Here is a 25668-nt window from a genome sequence, read left to right on the forward strand (position 1 = left end):
TGGATTCTTTGGGTGGGAGCTGTAAGTGGTGAGGAGGGACACATTTGGAAGCAGGCACTGCAAGGCCTGTGAGTCTCCCCTGACTCTTTCCCTGTCATTGACCTTGCAATAATCATTTTAGCAAAAGGGAGAGGGATTAGGCTTGTCTTCTTAAATTGGACATAGATTTTTTTTTCATATAATTTACTCTGGTTATGGTTCCCCTCCCTCACTTCTTCCAGATCATCCCACTTCTCCACTCACCCAAATCTATATCCTTTCTTGCTCTCTCTTATTAGAAAACAAACAGGAAGAAAATAATTGTAAAATAAGATAGAATCAAAGCAGACACGCCTGAATAGGACGAAACAAACAAATGGACAGAAGACCACCGTGCCTGAAGCATTTCAGGGCATTTGAGATGGCTGACTCACCAGGGAAACAAACAACTCCTCTGACTTTGATGGCTTTTTAACCGATTCCACCAGCCACTACACAGCGTTATTTTACCCAGCACTGCACAGCCTTGTGGCTGTAACATCTGACCAGAAATCAGCTTTGCACAGGTTTCGTGTATGGCAAACACCTGCTTTAGCTTATGCCCTGACCCTGCACTGACGCGTAAATCAGCGACAGGAATGAGGTTCTATATGTGTTTCCCTATGCACCAACGCCCATAGAATGCTGTTAGTGCCCAAACTATATTTACCAACATACTGTCTATAACAAAACTTGCATGGTTTGATAGAACCAATTTCAGGCAAAAATTAACATAATGGGCTATCTATCACCTGCTTAGATGGAGTCATCCCATTCCTGGACGGGTAGATCCACTCAGACTACTGTGATTCCTTGTATCATTTATTTTGGTTTCTTTGATTTTTATTTATGTGTGTGTGTCTGCACACACACACACACACACACACACACACACACACACACACACATCAGAGGACAACTCCTGGGAGCTGGTTCTTCCCTTTTGCCTCGCAGGACTGGGGCTCCATCTCAGGACGGCAGGCCCACAGAAGTGCTCCACCCACTGAGCCATCTCCAGCCCTTACTTTGTTTTTCTGAGACAGGATCTTACTATATAGCCCAGGCTGGCTTCAAGCCCATGACCCTCCTGCCTCAGCCTTCCAAGTGCTGGGACTCTCAGTGTGAGCCTCCACACCTGGCTCAGATCATGCTCTAAAAGGATGGTTTACGCTTGGCAGACACACGTGAGTGTCCCCTACAGGAGTCATAAGGAATCGGCTTGAGGATGCTTGAGGAAGAACTGGAAAGGAGACCCACCCAGGCATGCTCTGGCCGGCTATTACCTGCTGCTGCTCAGTTATGCCTGCTTCTCACCGCGAAAGAAAAAGGGCTTCACCCACCATTATCTAGCAAAGCCACCGACTCCTCCGGAGGCTCTTCCCCAACTGCACTGTGAATTACCGCCCTTACTTGAAGGCTTCCAGGTTCTGCCGCTCGAGTTCCTTGCTTTCCAGTTTTTCCTGGGTGTGGTCGAGCTTGGACTGCAGGTGGCCGTTTGTCTGGAGGGCTTGCTCCAGGCTCATGGCCAGTTTCCTGTTGTCTTCTCTAGTTATGTCTAGAGACTTCTGCAGCGGCTCCATCTGGAAGGGAGGCGAGCACCTGTCAGTTCAACAGTCTTCATTGCTGACACTCTAAGTGCCATGGCAATAACCAGCGGGAACTAGAAACCAAAATCTAGGTAAAATGTAACACACACACACACACACACACACACACACACACACACGACAACTTACAATGGACATCGCTTAGGACCTCTAGGAAGGCAACTCCATTGGAGATCAGAGAGCACTGAAAAATGGAGCTAGCTTACATTGTCTCGATTTTCTTTTTTTTTTTTCATCTAATTTTCTTTTTTTTATTGATTTTTATTGAGCTCTACATTTTTCTCTGCTCCCCTCCCCGCCTCTCCCCTCTCTCCTTTAACCCTCCCCAAAGGTCCCCATGCTCCCAATTTACTCAGGAGATCTTGTCTTTTTCTACTTCCCACGTAGATTAGATCTACGTAAGTCTCTCTTAGGGTCCTCATTGTTGTCTAAGTTCTCTGGGATTGTGATTTGTAGGCTGGCGTTCTTTGCTTTATGTTTAAAAACCACCTATGAGTGGATACATGTGATAATTGCCTGTCTGGGTCTGGGTTACCTCACTCAAAATAATGTTTTCTAGCTGGGCGGTGGTGGAGCAGCCTTCAATCCCAGCACTCGGGAGGCAGAGACAGGCGGATCTCTGTGAGTTCAAGACCAGCCTGGTCTACAGAGCTAGTTCCAGGACAGGAACCAAAAGCTACGGAGAAACCCTGTCTCAAAAATCAAAAAAAAAAAAAAAGTTTTCTAGCTCCATCCATTTTCCTGCAAGATTCAAGATGTCATTATTTTTTTTTTCTGCTGTGTAGTACTCTATTGTGTAAATGTACCACATTTTCCTTATCCATTCTTCGGTCGAGGGGCATTTAGGTGGTTTCCAGGCTCTGGCTATGCACTGTCTCGATTTTCAGGAGTTTAACCAGTTAAACTGTCCTCTTTCTGATTCCAGCACCTTCTGGTCTCATCTCCAGGAGGTTAAGACTGGCAACCATGCCTTGTGTCTTCTTCCCAAAGCAGCTACTTTAAGGGCTGCTGGGATGGCTCAGCAGAAGACACCCGCCACCCAGCTAGTGCCTAAGAGAGCATATGACCTCTGCACACGGCACAGGTGCGCTGGCCTCCAAATCAGCAGATGTTAAAAGGCTTGTTCACGTCTGTTACATAGCAGCATGTCTGGCTGGCTACATGGATATACACTTAGTGGGCGCCCTTGTGCGCAGGTCTGCTCACTAACGGTGTCGGCAGCTAGCTGTGAGGTTATAGGTCGTTTTCAAAGGCATTGGACTCCTGAAATAACCTGTGTGTGGTAAAATGAGAAGACTGTAGACAATGTGAGGGAAGAAGTCAGTCAAACCGCTGAGCTACTGCCTACTTCCTATTCGTAAGTATGCCACTGTCTCAGACTCCTAATTGGACGAGAAGGAACTGTCTCTGTTTTGTTTCAGTTTTCTAAAATAGCAAAGTCACAGTACAGCCGAGCAGATGGGCGTGGCCAGCTCTGACGGCCGTCCGTCCGCTACCTCGCTGCTGTGCTGGGCCTCCACAATCAGCATCCGGGCCTGCCACTGGTCCACTTCGGCTTCGAGCTTCTGTACTCTTTGTTGATTAAGAGACCTGGAAGGAGAAAGCATAGGAAACGGCTGTAAAGAAGGGAACGGGGACGAAGACAGCACCCGCGAGCACAGGACACCCTTCTCTCGGAAGTTCAGACTGCATTCGCAGTAGAAGCCACGCCTGCTCAAAATATCAGCGCAGAAAAGTAACAGTGGCAGCTTCAGCTTCAGGGTAAGAAAGAAAGGCTCACGAGGCTTAAAGATCCTGTCCCATGTGCACTCAATCAGCCTTACTCATTGGGCTGACTGACTCCTGGGATGGCAATTCAGTATATTACTTTACTGGGTGGGTAAGGGTTGGCCTCTGCTGAAACTTTTGCTTCTAAATATAACAGCCATTTTTTTTTTTGAGACAGGGTTTCTCTGTGGCTTTGGAGCCTGTCCTAAATGGAACTAGCTCTGTAGACCAGGCTGGTCTCGAACTCACAGAGATCCTCCTGCCTCTGCCTCCCGAGAGCTGGGATTAAAGGTGTGCGCCACCATCGCCCGCAACAGCCACTTTTAAAAATGTATTGAGACAAGTAAACAATATTTTATATGCTATTCTCTTGCCTGCTTTAGAATTTAAGGTCATATACTGACACTCATATAATATGCAAACATAACAAGCCCAGCGAGGAAAACACAACTCACTTGTTTTCCCGTAAAGCAGAAGCCATATGAAGCAGTAAAATACATAATACATTCAAGGGGCACTATCTGCCTCAGACCATTTTTCCTTAGCACAAAAGAAATTAAGTGCAATTTTTAACTATCGGTTTTCATTTTATGTAATTTTGAAACATTGAATAAAGCACAGCTAGAAGTAATTCTCAGGATGAGAAACCTAAAATAATTATTAATCTTGAACTAAGACAGAAATGAATGAATAATAAGCTGCTTAGCTTCGAGTTTGAGTGTGTGTGCGTGTGTGCGCGCGCGTGTGCATGTGTGTGTGTGGCGAGGGACCGAGTGTGGGTCTAGCACACGCTCCACAATTGTTCTACCCCCGAGGCTGATCTCTAGATCTCCAGATTCAGTTATCTTGACAGTTAATGTTCTGCAGAGCCAAGGTTAGAATGAGGCTCAAACGATGCAGAGAGCAGCACGCTAAGAAAGTCCGCGAAGCGCAAGGACACACGCTCCTTCACTCCACTCTGAGACGGGCGACTCGGGCGTTCTAGGAAGCTTTAACCTGCAGGGTTAGCCCCTAGCCTGCTGGTTCTTTAGACACCATTTTAACAGTTTTCAAGGTGAAAGATACTCAAGAGGCTTCGCATCCTTCCTAGTCACGGTGGAAACATAAACGTGGTACCTTTCCTTCTTGAGGCCGGCGATCTCCGAATCCCTCCGCCCGAGCTCTATCTGGACCTTCTCCAGCGCTCCCTGCATCTTGCTGTGAGAAGCCAGCACGTTCTCCAGCATGATGGTCACTTTGCAGTTGTCTTCTTTGGCCTCTGCTAACTGCCGCTGAAAGTTCCCCACCTGAGGGAAAACGGAACGGGATAGAATAGGGGAGAGGACATATTACACGCTTGCTTCTTAAGTCATGGTGCTTTCAGAAAGAAAGAAGCAGATCCTACAGTCTGTGGGAAATGTGGCCGCCTCCTGACTACGGCTGCAGCACAGCCTACAATTCAATGGACTTCTTATGCAGAAGTGATCTTGGGCAAGTCTGCTCGGCTGTCTTCTGAGGGGCTTAGGAAAGGGGCGCACATCTGAGGTGATCTGAGGGTAGAGACTGGGAGAGAAGGTGGGAACCGCTAAAGGATGATAGGACCCACAGGTCCCGCTCTCCAAGGGCATATAACACTTATCGCCGGCTGTCAAGAAGCTTGAGATGGGCTAGCAAAATTGTTCAGAGTATAAAGCGCTGGCTACTAAGCCTGGTGACCTGAGTTCCCTCTCTGGGACCTAGGTCATGGAAGGGGAGAGCTGACTTCTGCATTTCCCTCTGACCTCCACGGTGCATTCACACACACCCACACGGAGACAAACATAATATATTATATACATTAATATATTATATATAATATGTGTGTGTATCTGAAATGTGGATAGAAGAGATAAAATGACACACATACACAATGGAATATTATTCACACATAAGAATAATAATTTTGTCATTTGTAGTAACACGGATAGAAGTGGCAGAAATTAGACTGGATTTAAATAACTCAGGCACAGAAAGGTACGTATTATACATGCTTACTGAAATGTGGATGCAAAAATCTGACCTCGGAGAAGCAGAAAATCGAGGTTGCTGGAGACCAGGAAAGGTGGTGGACAGACAGAGGGTGATTAGCCAGGACAGAGGGGCTACTGGACAGGAGGACCCCCTAATGCTTTTTAATGTAAAGGAAGACAAGCTATCTGCCAAGAACTGTTGACTGTGCCACACACAAACAGTATGAGTAGCTAGTCAGGAGTCTACCGAGTGTCCCTGACACAAAGGAAGGATAAACATTCGAGGTGACATGATGAGTATCCTGGCATGGTTGTTTCAATACAGATGTATGAAAATGTCATATCCTAACTATCCTAAATACACACAATTACAATGTGAGAATGAGAAAAGTGAATAGGAGATGACCTCTGCGAAGTCACACGGGAGCACAAGCATGTATGTCAAGGAGAAGGACCACAGTGATGCCATACCACACTAAACACAAAGAGGAGGCTGGGCAGGAGGGCATCTGCCTGTAATCGAGCCCCGGGGTCAGGGATGAGAGGAACTAAGGAGAGACAGCCTCAGACTAGCGTGGGCTACATGGTCAGACCCTGTAAATTAAAAATCCAAATAAATTAGCTAAGTAAAAGCCCAACAGAAGGTGATGACTACCCAAATCAGGCAAGACTTAATAGAAAACAATCAGTTTTTCTTGTAGCCACAGTGCGTCGTTATGGGAAAAATTAAAACTATTTCAGCCCTTCCCTGATGACAGCTCCCCTTTCACAGGGGAAGGAAGTTGCGGGGGGGGGGGGGGGGGGGGGGGGGGGGGGGGGGGGGCGGGTAGCTTGTCAGGTTTCTCCCGGTCCCCGTCAGAGACGACGTCTTGCCTTCTTGCTCTCCCTGTCCTCCAGAGCCTCCAGGTCCCCTCTCAGCTTCTGGCTCTCCTTCAGGGCAGCATCTCGACACATCACAGCCTGGGCCAGCTCTTCCTCATTTTTCCCAAGAACAGATTTCATCTTGGAAGGGAAAAATAGAGATAAGACATAACTTTCTAAAACACGACACGTCACAAATTGTAATAAACACAGAAATTCAGAGACAAAACGTGAATAGTTAAGTATGCGTATCCACTTGAATAAATAACTCCACATGGGGGTATTTCTGGAACAGTTCAGTGAAAACACAGACACACATAGTAAGACTACGGAGCTGAAAGTTTTACAACTTTTGGAAATGCAAATGTTTTCAGACGAAGACAGACATGAGAAACTGCTTCGGTGAGTCTGGGCAAACGAGAAGAGTCGGGACAGCAGAGGTAAAGACGGGAAGAGGAGGGGACGACAGAAAAGGAGCAAGCAGCACAGGCCTTCAGCCGGGCCCCCTCCTGAGCACAGCCGAATCAGAAGCAGAGGCCCTGCACCCTAAGCACGGGACAAGTCTCTGACCTACCGGGCCACCTGCAGAGACAGTGACCGCCTCTGTGTTGCTGCTCCCTCTCAGAGCACAGTCTAAGACGGGAGCTGCTGGAGGGTGCAGCAGACAGGTGAGCTCACTTTGTTCATTACAGCTCGCTGTTCTTTGTTTATGTGTCTCTATGGGAAAGCATGCTTTTGACATGTGTGGCTGACTCACGAGATTCTCAACCCTCGGAGTATCAATTGGCTGATGCTGACTTAAGTTGGCTATTCCATGAGACTTAAGTCTTTAGGCTCTGCTCTCTAGGCTTCCGGCCACCAACTAGATGGGTAAACAGTTCCTCAAACCTCAGTGTCCTGGCAACGCGCCGCTTAGAGAGGGAAACTATTGGTTCAGACTGTGCTACTCCCTCCCCCAGGGCCCAATAAAAGGACCAATCAGAAGTTAAGAAACCTGGAGAGGAGTTCAAGTAACAGGAGATCGCACTTGGGCAGTGAAGGGTACAATGAATAAGGGTGTTGGGTGCAGGGACCTCAGTCCACCACCTAAAGATAAAGGAGGAGTCTCATAGCCCTGAACTTGGTATCAAGAGAGATTCGTCCTCTGAGCCATTTGTCTGAGTTGGGGGTCCACTGTTGGTAGCTCTGCCTGCTCCCAAGCTCAGTGGAGCTCTATGCTTCTTCGGCCTCACCCCTCGAGCTGGGAGGGTGGGGGTGGTGACTCTAAGTAGGGCTTCAGAAGCACAAGAGTGGTCCCTGTGCAGACCTCAGTGCTCGGTTTGCTTGCTGCACCCTGCAACACACTCAGCAGCCGGCCTTTGGCTGCAGCAGTAGCTACCCACGGACAGATGAATCAGGAGTCTTTGGCGTCTAGGGAAATCTGCTGGGACTGGACTCAAAGGGAACGGTGGTCAGCATAGGCTCTGAAACACAGGGGAAGTGAGGACAACTCTGTCTGATGATCAGCCTAACTGATCCCGGATCAACACTGTCCTAAGCGGTAGGAGAGCCAGATCAACTGGTCACCACTTTATACCTGGCAGACGGTTCTAGAGGATCCATTAAGAAGTTGTTCCAATACTTCATTTTTTCTGCCATGTGTATTCTCCTATTCAAAAAAGTGTCTTAGTAGTCTTTTCCACTTTTGTTTTAAAAAAGATTTATCATTATATTATTATTATTATTATTGTGTGTGTGACAGGCAATGTATGCTGTGTGGCTGTGTGTCACAGCACACTGTGGAGGTTGAGAAGACATCTTTATTGCGGCAATTCTCTCCTTGCATCTTTGGTCATCAGGGTCATCAGGCTTGCGTGGCAAGTGCCTTTAATACTAAGCCATCTTATCTATTCTGTTCATTCATTACTTCTACTTTTACCACCCATTTTCAGTTTATAGTATACTCGCGATAACTTTGCCATTTCCACGGTTACTGCTATTGTATTAATTTTCAGTGTATTGTTTGGTTTCAAGTTGCTTCTGTATAGTGAATGTTACTCTGAGTGTTGCTGGGAACTGAGAGTCAGGTCAGTTCCTAAGAAGAGTCTCAAATGAAACAGAAACAGGCATTCAATCCTAAGATGCAGAAACGGCAACACAAAATTACAAGAAACATGTAAAAGGAACAAGATACCCGCAAAGACCATGGCTTATCAGTGTCCTAAGAGACTGACATGGTTTAGATGCCAAACTAAGAACCAAGATTCTACTTAAAAAACGATAATGGCTTCAAAGGAAAAAAAAAAAAAAAAAACAAGCACGTGAAAGAAATAAGGGAATTGATTCAGAACACGGATTTAAAAAGTCAGTAGGCCAGCAACATGGTTGAGAAATATAGCAAGGAAATTGATATTTGAAAAAAAAAAGAAGAAAAAGAAAAGAATGTTAGAAAAGAAAAACTCAGAACCCACCAAAGAAAGCATAAGCCATAGAGTTGATCACACAATTGAAAGAATATTAGTGGCCCAGAGAGAGAGAGCTCTTACAATTTAACCCATCTCTATTAATCTGAGTATTACCACGAGGCTGTGGCTTACCTGGCCAAGTTCCGGCATCTGGGGGAGGGAGGGAGGGCTACATGGCTTCTCCCTGACTCTGCCTTTTTTCTCCCAGCATTCAGCATAGTTTTCCGGGTCTAGCTCTGCTCTACCCTATCACAGGCCCCAAACAGCTTCTTTATTAACCAATGGTAGTCAAAGCATACAGAGGGGAATTCACATCACATGGGGGTGAGGTAGAGAATAACACAGGGAGATGCTTGACGGCCTCCTCTGGCTTCTGCACGTGCATACATGGGCACGCATATGTCCTCACACGCATGTACGTGCACACACTATACCACACATGTAACATACATGACAACAAAGAGAAGAGAGAAGAATATTAGTGCTGGAAGGTGAAGAAACACGGCATCCAGACACCAGAAATAAACATGACCACAGCTTTCAAGAGCACTTGAACGTGATCACAAGATCAGATGTAGGAATCTAGTGGATTAAAAGAAGGAGCTGGAGTAAAAACTAGGAGCACAGAAAATCTATTTAAAAATTCTAGGTGATCCAGTGGAGGTCACAGGGTACACCAACCACATGGCCGGGCGGGCCCCATGTCCAGGGGGAGCTGCTCAACAACAAGATTAAGGCTATGGGGTTTTCTGATTCATTCAGCTTTGTTTTGAGTTTTTTTTTTTTTTGTCTTACGGGAATTTTTTTTTTAAATTTTCACTTTTTTTGTAATTTTTTTTAAAGCTAGAAAGAATGTAAAATTGAGTAGGTATGACAGTGTGGAGGATCCGGAAGAGGTTGGGAAAGGGTAAAACCATGATTAAAATATATTGTATGAAATAAAATTCCAATTAAGAAAGGAAAAAGGCACTTTGGGATTTCCCCCAAATTAAAGATAATAAAAATAGAAATTACAGCTGAAGTGTTCCAAATCTAGGGAAACAATGGATATCCCAGCACAGATAGACAGAGCCAGACAGGAGAGCCGCGAGGGTCCAGCCCGAGATCCTCTCAGGGCTCAGAAAGGAAGCATCAGCGAGCAAAGGACCTCAGGATTTCTGAGGGTGAATGAGTCTCTCATTATGTGATTTTCCAAATCAGTCTCTTTGTTCTTCTCCCATTCCACAAAGTTTCCAGTTCACACACACACACACACACACACACACACACACACACACACACACACACACACACAATCAGCAGTCCTCTGGCAACAGCGCGGTTCCAAGGCTTGAGGTTTTCAGGCCATAAAACAGGTAAGTTTAGGCTGGGGGGGAGGGACTGGCTTCTAAAATGCCTGGGCCACTCTAAGAGGCGAAAAGGTCGATTGAAAGAGCTTTAAATTCTAAGAAGGAAAGAGAGCGGGGATTCGTGTGCCACGTTCCTTGATGTTGTTAATCAGACCAGAGGTGTGTGATCGATAAACGGAAGAGAGGGAAGGAATGCAGTGACCGGCACTCTCTTGGCTTGCTGGAGATGTAGCACCTGGGAACAGCTTCAGGGTAGCCATGGCAACCAGAGTAAACTGCAGAAGGAGTTGCAGCCGTCTGCTTCAGCATTGTTTTCAAATGTTTGCTGGCTAGAGGGGACCTCTCAGATCTAAGATCACATCTTTCACCCTAAGTGGCTGGAAGCCAGGGAAATCTACGGTTATATAGCACAAAACTGGGGGCCTGACAGTTTCCAGCTGCCTGGGCCAAATGGTGGCAGTTGCTTCCATGGCGTCCTTGGGAAAGGATTACCTTTCTCTGGAGCTGGTTAAACCATCATAAGCTTTCCCCTGGTATCTCTCAGAGTAATGACACAGATAGCTCATTTCCTAGACTAATGCCGTATATTGGTAAACTGAGGTGGGAATCGGTGCAGGGTGTTAATAGCCTGTTAAAGCCAGGGCACGGTTAACTGAGGCCGCACTTTCCCATACCAGCTGTGGGTGAACTCAGGACGCCCAGTCCTTCTCTGTGAGGCCATGAATCAGCAGACCCAGTATGCCGTTCTTTCTCCTGTCGCCTAACTGTGCAGGTTCCAAACGCCATCTATTTGCAGGACTCCTCTTATGGCCAAATGTCTTGTCATAAAGAGTACTACGGGGAGCTGGCTTCTAAGTTTCTCTCAGGGAAGGGAGCAGAGATTTGGCTGTGTGACTAACTTTCTCACCAGGGTCCCACAGTGTGGAAAAAGGCTCCCAATATAGCAGTACACGGGGGAAGCTGTGCCCAATAATGAACCCACTGCTCAAGCTTTTGGGATGCGTTCCACTGTGGGGGGTGAGCGCTGCAGCATCACAGGTACTCACGGCAGGGACAGCCACTACTCACAAGGAGTGTTCCCAGAGCCCTGCACCTGGGCTGGTCTCCGTCAGAATGCATTCTCTGGTGGGCTGACCTGACTTGTCAGCTGAAATCTCACTGCATAATTCTTGGGACAGCAGCAGCCAGGGAACATCCAGGGAAAGGAACAATGAGTATCCCGCACAAACAGACAAGGCCAGGGAACAAACTCCCCATGCCACATTATAGTTCATATGCCAAAAGTGCAAACAAAGAATAATAAAAGTTGTAACACAAAACACCAATTCATTTACAAAGGTAAATGTAAGGATACAATGAGACCTCTCAACAGAAACCCTAAAGCTCTGGAAAGCATGAGATAATATATTTCAGGCCTTGAAAGTATGTAATTGCCAACCAAGACTGCTATATCCAATAAAGCTATATTTAAAAACTGATGAAGGAAATAGAGATATTCCAAGACAAGATCAAAGGAAAAAATTCATGTCCACCAAACCAGCAATGCAACAGTATCTAAAGGAATCCTAAACATAGAGGATTTGGAAAAAAAAATCTCAATCACAATAGCACAAGAAAGAATAAATTCCATATGAGGAACAAACAAAGATAAAGCAAAAAAGAATCACCCATGTCTAAATCAATATGCCAGCAACACTCTAGGATGAACAGGGAAGAAAGAATAAACAATAATCAAAACCAACTAGAAAAACACCCAACAATGTCATAGGGATTAATAAGCCTCTCAAAAATAAAAAATAAATGCAAGCCATGTTCACTCTACAGTAAATGTGTGGCCCAGCTGATTAAACACAAATCAGACACAAGCACTTATTGTAAACAAGAGACACATCTACTGGGGAGACACGGAGACCGAAAGTAGAACAAGGGAAGTAGGCACAGCAAGTAAATCAGAGTGAGTAAGTTGGTGTAGCTATTCTAACATAAAGTAGAAATAAAAGCCAAAATCAAAGAAAGAAGGTCTGGAGGTATCAATACCAGAACCAAGCCATCAAGAAGATGTAGCAATGATAGACACACATGCACCAAATACTGAAACAATTTCATAAAAACACCTCTGAACATAAAGGGGCAGATAAGTCCAGACTGTAATATCTCACTTTCATCAATATATAGATCATATAAACTGAAATAAAAACCCAGAGTTAAAATGACCCATAGATGTAACACACTTGACAGACATCTACAGAATATTCCCTTTACCAGTAGTATAAAACACATTCATACCATGGCTTTTCCTGGGGAGATCTGTACAAACATCCATTAGCCCTAGATAGAAAACCAATGGAAAACCAAAGCAATTACCCTACCTGAGTCCAACTTGGACTCACTGAGTTTAGTGGGCTTACAGGAGCTATATAGCGGAAGAGATGACTCAAAACATCTGTACCACTGAGAGTCCTATCTTGGCATGATACTGACCTCACTGGATCAGCAGAGTTCTGTCTTCAGTTACTCCTCCACCTCCACGTCCCCTGGTCTAGAGCCTTCCCAAGACCACGTGCACTTGGGAGGCAGAAAGGAGCAGGGGCCGTGTTAACAGGGGTGAGTCTGATGACCCTCCCTGCCTCTCCTCCTGAACCGCAGGAATAGTTCCACTCTCATTTCCAGGGCCGGCTGTCCCTGGAATTTTCTGCTTGTTTTATTGGTATGACTACCAGGAAAACGCACCAGTATCCAGAATGGGGATGGGATGGTTATGTTCCGTGCCAAGGAAAGATTTATACTATGACAGAATCCTGTGCAGCCCTCTCCAAAGTCAGTGACATCGTAGGTGATGATGCAAAGCTTAACCACCACAAAAATATCAAAATAAATTCTGTACCTTATCATGCTAGAATGAAACTAGCTATAGAGACTGAACAATCGCCTTTGGAGAACCAGAAGGCCATTAAAGACACCAGGGAGGAAAGTTTTTTAAACCCAAGAATCACATAAAACGCAAAGAAAATCTATCCAAACAAAAAAAGAGTTCAGGTAGCTTTCGTACATGAACTTATAGCATGGGTGCCGCAGTAAGAAATCAGAGGGCTATCGAATAGTCCTTAGCCAACAATGCCCCCCACGTCTTACCCAAAATGAGCCAAGCCCAGAAGCAACAGAGGGAAAGATAATAAATGAACAAAATAGGACACTAAAAAGAAGAAGAATGCAGAGAATCAATGAAACCGAGTTGGTTCTCAGCGAAAGATAAAATGTACAAACCCTTAATCAAAAGCCAAAATGAATAAAATAAGGGGTTAAAAGGGAGATATTAGAAGAAATATCAACAAAATACTCAGGACTATTAGAGAATATTTGGGAAATTTGCATTTCAAAAAGATGCATAAAGAAACCAAGGATAAGACAGGCAGCAGTGGCGCACACCTTTAATCCTAGTACCAGGGAGGCAGAGGCAGGCGGATCTCTGTGGATTCGAGGCCAGCCTGGTCTACAGAGTGAGTTCCAGGGCAGCCAGGGCTATCCAGAGAAATCCTGTCTCAACAACAACAAAACCAAATCAATAAATCAGGGGTAAACAAATAGATCCTAGAACTTTATCTAGAAACACATAAATTAATTCAAGATGACATGAAAAAAAATTAAGTAGATCTCTAACGGACAAGGAGGTTGAAGCAGCGATAAAGACTCTCCTAACAGAGAAGAAACACCGAAGGGAAGGACTACTGCCAAATTCCACCACACCTTCCACAAGAAACAACATGCTGATGTCACAAAGACAGACACACAGACAGACAGACAGACAGGCAGACAGACCAGCGAAATAAAACAGAGGACCGAGAAATTAACACGGAGAATCGTCTGATTTCTGACAAAGGTACTGATGAAGACACAAGAGTCTTCAATCAATGGCGCTAGGAAAGCAGGGTTGACACACGCTAAGGAGAGAGAGGAGATCCAGCCGGCTGACTCCCAGTGGCTGATGAGGTCATAGGCCCTAGAGAGAGACCACCACCGGCATTTCATTATCCAGAATAGTTTCTAATTATAGTCTAAATAGTCATCGCCCAGCTAAGTGAGGCCCTCTCCTCTCATCAAGAAATATTATCTTTACAGTAGACAGAGACCACGACAGAAACCCACATCTGGTCAAAGTGCAGATAACAGTTGACTGTGGGGTGCCAACCCCAAGTGACACATCTGTAACCCAACTCCTATAGCTAATGCTCCAGGAACATGGCAGAGGAGGCAGAAGAGCCCAGGAGCCACAGCATCTGCTGTGGGATCCATAGTGCCTTCTAAACACGAGACTGGACTTGGACACTGTGGTCACCTAAAGAAGAACCGCACTATGACAATACTGGTTGACGTGACAAAGTGCATGGGGAGGGGGGTCTCAGAAAGCTCCACTCCTAGATGAAGATAGAGCCCATTCGTGGCTATCAAGAAAGAGAGAATCGGTCTTCTCCAGAGTAGATCCCCTTGAAAAGTTCTGCAATACTAAGCAGTCAGTGCTAAACACGAGTACACACAAGCAACACTAAATGGACTCACAAGGCCGTGTTTATGCGAGCGTATGTAATGATGATAGCTAAAGAAGAGGTCATGAATTCGGGAGGAAGTGGTAATGGAGGCACAGGAGGAGTTGACAGGAAAGAAGGAAGGGTAAAAACAATGTAAACAGTACTCAGCACAATTTTCAAAACAATTATATTTAAATAAAAATAAAGACTAACAAGTGCATGTACCTGTGTGCACATATGCACACGTGCACACACACACACACACACACACACACACACACACACGGCATGGGGATAGGACCTGTATTAGGCAGGACCCACAGGGTAGAAGAGAACCTTCTCCTGTAATTTGTCCTCTGCCCTCCACGTGTGTATCACTCTCCCCTCCCCTGCCCCACACAATAAAAAATATCACCACAGGCAAGAGCTTTATGAAAGGGCTCACTCCAGTAGCTCAGAAATAATCCCAAGAGCTGGCACACAGGGCTGTGAGCCATCAAAATGCTTCTGTACAGCACAGGAACCACCCTGGCGTGACGTGGCAGCACACAAAATGAGGGAAAGCCTTCCAACTATAGCAATGACAGGGGCTCAATATTTAGAATTCAAAGGGATTCTAAATGATAAAACCCCAAATCATTTGATGACTATATGGACAAATGCATTGAACACATAGTTCTTCAAAGAAGAAATAAAAATGGGAACAAGTGTGTGAAAAACTATCCAACACCCTCAGTCATCAGAGAAGGCGAGCTGAAGCTTCCGTAAGATCGCATCTCCCCCAGTCAGAACGGCCATCACCAGGAGAAATGGTAGCGAGCCCTGGGCGAGGATGCGGCCCCATGAAACCCTTCCCTGCTAGTGGGGATGGAAACCCGTGTGCCCACTGCAGAAAGCAGCATGGATGCTCTGCCGCTCCTATGGAACAAGCCTTTTCTTTTGGTCCACAATCAGCTCCCAAATCATGACACGGAAACTTATCTTTAGTTATGAACGCTCATCCTTATTTTATGCTTGTTTCTTGGTAATTCTTATAACTTAAACTGTTTCTCTTCATCTACATTTTGCCTTGGGATTTTTTAGCTTTCTTGCTGTGTATCTGACTTTCCTGCAGTTTCGTGTCTGGCTGACGGGTGGCTGCCTAGCTTCTGGCCCCAGGAATGTCCCTCTCTTTCTCCTTTCTTCTCTCTTCGTTCTTCTTTCTCAATCCTACATTTCTCCTCCTACTTATCTCTGCCTGCCAGCTCCCCCTGTCCTTTCTCTGACCGGCCATTGGCCATTCAGCTCTTTATTAAACCAAAAGGGCGCCTTAGGCGGGCGGGGTGAAACAGCAACACATCTTTACACAGTTAACAGTGCAGCAGAAACAAACGTAACAGTATTATTTTCACTTTGCTCAGTTCATATCATATTCCACAACACTCCTGACTGCACACATGAAGAAATCTAAGCAAGCAACAGAGAAACACGCACATCCACAATACCGAGGCAGTGTTCATGATAGCAAGATGTGGAACCAGCCCACATTCCCACAACAGATGAATGGGTAAGGAATGTGATGTGTGTGTTACTCTAATCAATGTGTCTAGACTGTTCCTGTGCTCTAAGTTATTCAACAAGCCTGAAGTCTCCTTAAGATTCAATGTGTGCTCCTCACTTACCGAATCTTGTTTAAGTAGCCTTGACGACTCCTCACTGGGTAAGGGTCTTGAGGCGAGAATGTCTATTTTGCCTTCTAGCCTTCCTTCCATGGTTTTAATAGCATTTAAAAGAGTCTTCAGAGAGATTCTGGTGTCTCCAATCTCCTGAGACATTCTCATAGAAGGCAAGGTAGGTGCAAAACTCACTCGCCGGGTTGGGCTCTGGTTAACACTGGGCAGGGCAACTGCCGGAGCTCGTTCCTTTACATTACCGGCGTAAAGCCGTGAGCCTTCCAGGGACTTAGAAGACGTGGGTCTCTCTGGAGATTTCCTTCTTCTTGGAGGCATCACCAGTCACAAGTAACAGAATCTAGTAAACCTAAGACCTAGTTTTCAAGGAGTACCCGCTCAGTAAGAGAAACGGCAGAATGTCCCAGAAGAACCTGGGAACTATTCTTTGGCGTCGAGAATGAAAAGACCACACTGGTGTTTAGGATCCAGTAAAGACGCAGGCCATAGCCCGAGCTTCCTAAGCGTTCATCTACTGAGGGCCTCTTTACAACTCTGTGATCTCGCCATTCATCAGCAGATCAGTTGCTTAGAAGCCCTGGGCATTCCATTTGGACATTCCAGCACCATGGTTATCAGGGGTATGGGTTCACAAAAGTCACAGACATGGAACCTTCTGTCTCTACTGAGAGTTAAAGACTTTTACACTGATCTAAGTTACACATACAGTACACTCGTAATCACCAAACCGAATTGCTTTCTTTCAGTAAGATGTTCATGGGTTAAGTTCTTTACTAAACACGTTCTATATGTCGCTTGCTTAACTCTTTTATGTGACCTACAACAGGTACAATGCTGACAAGCAAGCCCCTCCGCTGCCAATACCTCCTTGAGGTGAGCTTCTGTCTGCTGCAGATAGGCCTTGCTGGCACTCAGTTCTGAGTTTGCCTACAATTCAAAAAACAAAGACAACCTGTTCCTCACATTTGCCAAAAGAAGTTAAGGGTTGAACTACAAAACCTATGAGCTTATGGAAGCCATGAACGTCTTTCACAGCAATGCTGCTTCTGATGAGTGGCCACGTAACAACCTGTTTTCTTCTGAGAGGCATACCTTTCTATTCTGCAATAAATTTCAACAAATGCTACATTCATAAACCCCAAGCACGCTGAGCATCCTAGCTCTGCGGGAGGCATCTCTATGGCCACTCTCTGTCTCCATGGCAGCACTTAAGTTGAGTGAGAGAAAGCGTTCTCCCTCCCAGGACTGTTTCCGGGGAGGTGGGGAGGAAGACACAGGCCACGCCGTCCCCACTGCAGCACAGAGCGCACCTGATGACGGCGGGTCATGCAGACGCATCATACCTGAGCGTGTTTGACCTCCAGAGCCTTGTTCCGTTTGTGCAGACGGTCGTTCTGCAGCCTGGTCTCTGCCAAAGAGTGCAGTTGTTCTTCCAGCTGTTTGACTTTTATCTACAAGGAGAATAGGAGAACAGTGAGGAAAGCCTGCTCTTCGAGGGGAAGGAGAAGATGCCACAAATTTAAGAAAATTAGAGAACACTCGAAACTTGAAAAAAAAAATCCTACACTTTTCTAATCTTGCAACAGTTCTTTCTGAACTCGCTGCTGCAAGCAGGCTACAGCTGTGGAAATGCGCCAAGACAACACATCTGGCTTCTATGGCCGAAGGGATTCTGGACGAAACAGTGAGAATTCTGTAGATAAATCTCAATTCTCAGTGAATTGTGGTACCTGGCATTCAAAACTCTTTATGAGTGTGGTCAATTAGAAGTGTCAGTCTACAAAAAAAATAAGTGATCGCCTTTTGTTTTGCTCAAAGAAAACTAGAAAAGTTGAATAAGTAAAATTCTCACACGTGGAGCTGAATTTAAAATGAACTCCCAATGCCAGGCATGATGGTACGGACCTGTTATCTCAGTCCTAAGGAAGCAGTGGCAGAGGACTGCTAGGAATTCTTAAATAAAATGACTAATTCATGGGATAAAAACAACTTAGACTCCGTCCTTAGGGCTTGTCGTACTGTAGCCACCGAGAAACAGTGACGTGTCCTGAACCTCCTGGTAGCATACTGCCATCAAAGACACTTTATCTTCAGAGTTTCCCATTTGGTGGAAATTCTTAGGATATTTAAAGTTGGAAAGAACACAGGAGCAGCGGTCAGAAGCAAATGAACCCTGCTCCCTCAGGCCTGGTGACTGCGTGAGCCTTAGAACCATTCCATGAGCAGCTCCTCAGGAAATCTGGGGACGCTCACACTGTTTCAATTGGTCAGTACACTAAATAATACTGTTAACACTATGTAAATTAAGAGACAGACAAAAAAATTTAACATGTTTACACGGTAACAAATATCCGTTCATCACATTTCCCAGATATTTGTAGCAGACATTGTGAAACTGCACTAAGTTAGGACGTATCTATGGGAGTGGCTCATTCACAGCTTGAAAGGCGCTTCAGAGTTAAAGTGGCCAATGTTTGATTCTGGAAGCCAGGACGGTTCCGTAAGCAGTACTCACAGCGAGTACCGTCCAGCTTGCCTGCCTTCCAGCCCTGGGCCCCATGTCTGCTAGCTTCAGTATGAGGGAGGGGTGAACACTGACGGTGGTTGGCACACCTAGAGCGAGATTGCTCAACACAGCAGCTGTCCAGACCTAAGCCCCAGGGCCTCGTGTCTTACTGTCTAGTCCAGCTGTCCTCATGTACGGCTGCAGGAGCCGTCTGGGGAGCATCTTGACTGTTGAGAGAGGATCTTACGACTCAGGCTGGCATCACTATTCGCCTACCTCTTCCCCATGAGCGCTTCAACTATAGGGGTACTCGATCGTGCCTGGCGCCAACTGGGGAGCTTTACAAAGTATTAACTCTGCGACTTAAATTCTGATCTAATTCCTTTTGCTGGGATTACAGTCATGGGGAATTTTTCATCTTCTGTAACATGGAAAGATTTAAGCATGCAGAAAACATGAAAGATCTTTCTGTGAATATGACCCTGTTTACCACTCTAAGGCCTACAATTATTATTACTGATATTATTATTATTATTATTACTCATCACATATCCTTCTCTCCGATGGGTCCTTTAATCTACTTTTTCCAATTGGATATATTTCAAAAGGAATGGTAACTACGTATCTCCCATTGCTGGGATTTTTTTTAAAAAGTCCCATCAGATTCTAATGTGTAAGAAAGACTTAGAAATTAGCAGTTAGAGTTTCCACTGGTGTTGGTCTAGGGAGGCTCAGCATCACCAGGGGCAGGCTTCCTACTGTGTGGACACCATGGTGACAATGCTGGCAGGACCGACAGCTCAGTGCCCTGGCGGTCACACACACATCTTGTCACACTCTCAGGACAGCAGACTCAAAACTGTGGCCACAAGGCCAGTTTCAGTCGCTCTCAAAGACCAGGCTACAGACACTCCCGAAGCCCACAACGCTCAGCTCCCTGTGTTCTCACAGAATGGCCACGCACAAATGGCTGCGCTAAGGCTCCAGACGGCCACAGAGCGGCCTGTGGCCCCAGCATCATACGGTTGGTCTGTGGGCAGCAGACATTTGGGTGCTAATGAAAAAATAAATGTAGGGAGGTTCAGAGGCTACAGAGCTAGCAGATGACAGAGCTACGTTTTCTAAAGCTAGACAAAATTTAATCCACAATTACTATTTTAAACTTCAGACAAAATCTAAAGATAGGTAATTCTCATACCTGGAGTTTCCCCTTTTCATAGGCCAGTTTATTCTTACTCTCAGTAATTTTTTCCAGGGCCTTTTCCACTTTCTGTTGAGCAAACTGATAAAGCAAACACATAGAGAGTTATCCTTTTACCTACAACGTGATTACCATTCCCTGTTAAAACAGGCATAACCCTCTTGCTCTTCCTATAGAAACAGCATCACATTTGCGTGCAGCTCACTCCACCCCTAAGGCCGCCCCTGGACGGCACATCATTTTGCCTACAGGCACCACGCACGGAGCCCGCTGATGAGATCAGATACGAAGCCTTAAGAGTCCCAGAGTGTGCTGCCGTTTGTGCGGCCGTCTTTGCTGCTTGTTTTTGATTTGCCGGTTAATCCTGTGTAGATATGTCCCAATCCAGATGTGGCGAGCTATGATAGTGACTGTGAGTCACTTGAAGAGGACCGAGCAGTTTTTAAGAACAATGACCACATCTCTTTGCCTTTAGCTACCACAGCTTAAAAGGGCCTCTCAGACGCTGAACATAAATACTTGTTGCTGAAGACACCACATACTTCGGACACACCACTGGAAAGATTTGAGCTGGATCTACATGGGAAAGCTTCCTGCGGCTTAGCTTTATGAGAGTATCAATAAGTACGATGAAAGCTGCCAAGAAGGGGAAGCAATAACAGTCGTATCCACATGTGACGCCTATGAACTGCAATAATGAACATCAAGGCAAGACAGCCCTAAAGGTATGAGTGGCGCCCATATCTTGGCAGTGACCAACAACAGTCTACTGGATTTACAGCCCACTAATGGGGGAAATCACGCCTGGTGCTAGCAACCTAGACAGCCAACAGACCTAGAGAGGTCATGGGTTCTAGGAGCATTACCACCAGTTTACTAGACCAGTGTAATTCCTCACCACATTCTAAAACTTAGCATTGTAGCAACAAATGAGCCCAGTTCTCACCCCCCATCAGAGAAGCTTATCCTTACAGCAAACAGAGACTGTTACAGAAAGCTACAACGGCTGTGAGCGGAGGCCAATGGATGTGGGGGATTCCACACACAACGGATACATCTACAACACAACTGCTATACCTTCAGACTCACAGAACCTCACAGAGGAGAGGCTCAACGGTTGTAAGAGAACATGACAGTCTGTAGATTATGTTTCCTAGAAATTACCCACAATACCTCAGCAATATGGCTGCCTAAATAAGACCTCAACAATGGACAGTATCAATAGAGATGTTAACTCATAAGGGGGAAATCTCATGGGGCCCCACCCCTAAACAAAGAACTGCAGACAACTAATGACTACCGAGAAGGGGACAATTACCAGGAAAATGTCCCCTAAGTGGTCATCAACTGACGCGGGGACAGTCCTGAAACCAAATGCAGACGCAATAAAAAGATGCAGCGGGTTGTGTTTACATATGTGTGTCTGTGCATACACATATATGTATGTATGAAAACAATAAAAGAAAAATAAGTCATCCATTTGAGAGGGTGGGAGGCTGGAATGGGGGGGGTTTGAGGGGGAAGAAAGGGAAGGAAGGAATGACGTAATTATATTTTAATTTTTTAAAAGTTAATAAAAATGTTAGGTGCTTATTTAAACTTCTGCTTACGGGTTGTTAGGTAGTCCATGCGCTTTAAATAATGGAAGAACATAGATTAACATTACTCAAATAAGTCAGCACCTGATTTGTGGGGACCACAAATGGGATCAGTGTTTGCTGAGATAACCTTGGCAGTATCATAAAGATTACTGGCAGAGATCAAAACAAACACTGAAGAATTACTTAACAAAGAGCATACACTTGGAGATGCTGTAAGAGCTAACAGCAAGTATTCGTAACGCACTGACCTGGTCAAACAGCTTTTAGAAATCACACTTATTACTGACTGCTTAATGGAGGGAGAGAACAGGTGAAAAAAATACAAGATTCTTCCTTATAATTTATGTAAAAGGATGTATTTTAATACATCGGGTACATTTGCGCTTGTCAGTACTTCAGATCACTCATGACACTCGTTCACAGCTGTCTTAACTCCTTTTATAGACTGACCTTTTTATACCCACCCCATGGTAGTCAGCCGTGACTCTCAGATGCTCCAGGGAAGCCATTTTGTCTGTCAGGTGCTTATTCTCTTCCAGTAGAGTCTGTAGGTTTTGGTTCAATAAGTTTATGTCTGCCTTTGAAAACAAAAGGAGAAAAAACTGTTTTAAATAAAAAATATTTTAGAAAAACAGCTGAGCTGAAAATTGAGAGGCAGCCTCTACTTGTGTTTCCCTTCCCAAAGAGTGGGGGCTTTGATGAGTCTGATAGCTCTAGGATGTTTAAAACAAGTTGTTTTCTTTCAACTTTTTTCAACTGTTTTTATTGAAAAAAAATTTTCGTGTATCTTATAGTCTAATCATACTTTTCCCCTCCCCCAACTTCTCCCAGATCTTCTCCACCCACCCATCTCAATCCCTTTCTCTCTTTAAAGAACAAAACCCGAGAAACACACACACAAATGCCCACAAAAACGCAAGTGAAAACAAGCAAGCAGAAGATCAATAGACAACAAATGCCCAAACAATGCATAAAGAGGCAAACAGCCCACAAAATACCACTGAGTGTTTTGTGCAGGCCATCTGTCCCTGCACATGGGCCCCCATCCTGAAGAGTGGAGAGTGCACCCAGTGAGACTGCTTTGGAGAAAACGGATTTTTCCAGAAGATATCGATTGCACACGGCTTCTTGGCTAAGGGTGGGAGCCCATGTCCACTTGCCCCCTCATGGCTGGGACCCCATCGGCTTGAACCTGTGCAGGTCTGCGCATGCTGCCAGTCTCTGTGGGAGCCTCTCCTCGGGCTCTTGCTGTCTCTGTCACTCCTCTAGTTGCTACTGGGAGAACTAGGTAATTCAGTTTAACTAGTAGTTATGCCCTGTCTAGTATCTGGTATTTGTTTATCAGTTTCAGCTTGTGTACAGAGATGCAAAAATCTTCAACAAAATACTGCCAAAATTAACTAACCTAGGAATATACAAAATGAAAATAAGAGGTAAGTGAAGTTTACTTTGATAGCATATACTATTTACTACCAGTTTAATTTACCAAATCAATAGATAAGCCATATGACCATGTCAATAAAAATATTCATTTTAAAAACTCAACATTTCTCTATGACTTTAAAAAGCTCACATAAAAGTTATAGACACATACTAGGGAGTGTCTGCCGAGGAAGCAGGCCAGAGCCTGAAACCTATGCTGGTCCAGGTGCCAGTCTGAGACCCCCGAGGGAGCAGGTCTGAACCAGAGACTTCTGGGACTGGGTGTGAATCAGCGATATCTGATAAGGGAACTAACAGATGTTATGACTCAAATGGACATAACAGATATCTATAGAACATTCCATTCAACACAGAAGAATATACCTTCTCAGCACCTCATGGACCCTACTCAAAAACTGACTACATACTAGGTAACACAGCAAAAAAATGGAGTACAGACCTAAACAGAGAACTCTCAACAGAGGAATCTAAAATGGCTGAAAGACACTTAAGGAAATGTTCAACATCCTTAGTCATCAGAGATATGCAAATCAAAACAACACTGAGATTCCATCTTACACCTGTAAGAATGGCCAAGATCAAAAACACTGATGACAACTTATGCTGGAGAGGTTGTGGGGAAAAGGGAACACTCCTGCATTGCTGGGGGGAATGCAAGCTGGTACAACCCCTTCTACCGAGAAGATCCGCCCCCATTGGTTCTCCAATACCAAGGGGTCAGCCTTGAAATTATATACATACCAGTAACAGCATATGAACTGATCAGGTTGTGTTCACAGATTTATGTAAGCCAATACTTACACATACATGCAACAACAATGAAAACGGTCATGCATTTGAGAGAGAGCAAAGGGGGCTTTATGGGAGAGGTTGAAGGTAAGAAAGGAAGGGGAGAAGTGTCATTATATTTTAACTTCAAAAATAAAAAAAATATTAATGAAAATATCCTAAAGCTAATAGGAAGCCTATTTAATTGTAAGAGTTTAATTATAAGCCCAGAGACTCAAAGTGGCAAAAAGAAGACACATAACCAAGGAAACATATCAGGAAGTCTACAATGAGATATAAACATCTATGGCCAACTCATTTTCAACAAAAGTACCAACACGGTCCAAAGGAAAAAAATGGAGTTTATCAAAAGAGGTGAGCAGAGGTGAAATCAGTGACGTGGGAGAAGCAAGGCCCTTCAAAGTTTCTTTCTCACAGGGGCAGAATTGTCCCAATGAACTTCAAGCTAACAGAGGTAACCCATGCAATGCTATTAAAGGGAACAGCTGAAACTAGAACAGCAAGGCTCATGCTGTTTCTGTTTGCCCTGTTCCTACCTTCCTGAAATCTCAGGGGACTTAAGGAATACATTGAGATGAATGAAAATGAAGAAACATCACAACTGAACTTATGCATGCAGTGAAGCCAGTTTAGAGAGGGAAATTCATTCCTGTAAACATCTAGATTGTTAAAAGGGAACATCTCTTGGTTGTGGGTCTAGTCTTTAGTGGCCAAGCCATCACTCCAGTCCAAAAGGAATGTTTCTTAAATCAATATCTCAAGCTTATCTTAAACTAGAAATCAAAGAACAAGCTTAACACAAAGCAAACAGCAGGCCAGAACAAATACTGGTGCACAAATGAAATAAAGTACAGGAAAACCACAGAAGACAAAAGCAGGTGGCTGGACTAGCCAAGGACAGAGAAGACACAAACCACCAGACAGTAGTGAAATAGAGACCATCACTCCTGTTCTTATAGAGATAAAGGCACAGGACACTCCAGACAAGTGTGTGCAAGCAAGTTCAACAACCAGACTGAATGGGAACACTCCTAGAAAGAACCAATCTGTTGAAACTGATTCCAAAGAAAACCAAAATTAAAAGCCTTGAAAAGGAAATGAGAAAGGAGTCAGAAATTCAGAAAAGACCTTCTACGGGAGGTGGAGTCAGTGATAATGTCCCACAAAGCAAGAGAGCTTCACTAGTTAGTACGACAAGGATGCTCAGGGAAAAACTGGTAGGAGCCCCTCAAAAGACATTTAGCCAAAAATGTGAAGAGAAGAAACAGTTACAAATTATTTTAAGAGGCTAATATTATCTTGACACCAAAACCAAAGTTAACACAAGAAAAATAAAATCATAGAACTATATCTCTTGTGAATACAGATTTTAAAATCTCAGCAAACAAGGCCAACGACATCTAAAGCTGTGTATAACATGACCAGGTGAAATTTACCTAAGGAATGTAAGCCAACTTTTGAAAAAAAAAAAAGGCACTTGAAATCAATGAACACAATATATAATACCAAAATAAAGTACACAGTCCCTAAGATCGTAACACTTGACAAAATTCAGAATATTTCAGAATAACAAAAATTTCTCAAAAACTAGGTGCAAAAGGGACTCACCTCACTTTCACAAGAGAAATTTACGAGAATCCTCCAGTTCACAAAAAAAAAAAACAACGTTCTCAAACTAACGGAACAGGGACGCCTGTCGTCACCATTTCTAGTCAACACGACAGCACAAGTTCTCGTCAGCTTATACGAGACAGAGAAAGACAGAAACCACAAACCCACACGCCGCATACATACATATTATATTAAAATTGTAACGCTTCCCAAATTAATGTATAGCACTAGTGTACAGCCCATCAAAATTAGTGCCCTTTCATACAAAACTGGAAAAGCTGATCCTAAAA

At 44.6% G+C, this 25668-nt stretch overlaps 1 protein-coding gene across 2 annotated transcripts in view; it reads right to left on the minus strand.

Annotated features, from left to right (window-relative positions):
• Ccdc150 (coiled-coil domain containing 150) overlaps window positions 1-25668 on the minus strand; it is a 66146-nt gene that overhangs the window by 10410 nt on the left and 30068 nt on the right. Inside the window, exons 14-21 of one of the 2 annotated variants that reach the window (XM_050159399.1) lie at window positions 22000-22113; window positions 19932-20015; window positions 17571-17678; window positions 17092-17154; window positions 6254-6382; window positions 4509-4678; window positions 3122-3215; window positions 1429-1598 (exon numbers count right to left, since the gene is read on the minus strand). In XM_050159399.1, the coding sequence (XP_050015356.1) occupies window positions 1429-1598; window positions 3122-3215; window positions 4509-4678; window positions 6254-6382; window positions 17092-17154; window positions 17571-17678; window positions 19932-20015; window positions 22000-22113 (932 nt within the window). The remainder of the gene's footprint in view (window positions 1-1428; window positions 1599-3121; window positions 3216-4508; window positions 4679-6253; window positions 6383-17091; window positions 17155-17570; window positions 17679-19931; window positions 20016-21999; window positions 22114-25668) is intronic. The other variant, XM_050159400.1, reaches the window with a different exon arrangement.

This window comes from Alexandromys fortis, unplaced genomic scaffold (genome assembly GCF_014885135.2).
Source record: "Alexandromys fortis isolate MF-2015 unplaced genomic scaffold, M_Fortis_MF-2015_v1.1 scaffold_65, whole genome shotgun sequence".
Classification (NCBI taxonomy): domain Eukaryota; kingdom Metazoa; phylum Chordata; class Mammalia; order Rodentia; family Cricetidae; genus Alexandromys; species Alexandromys fortis.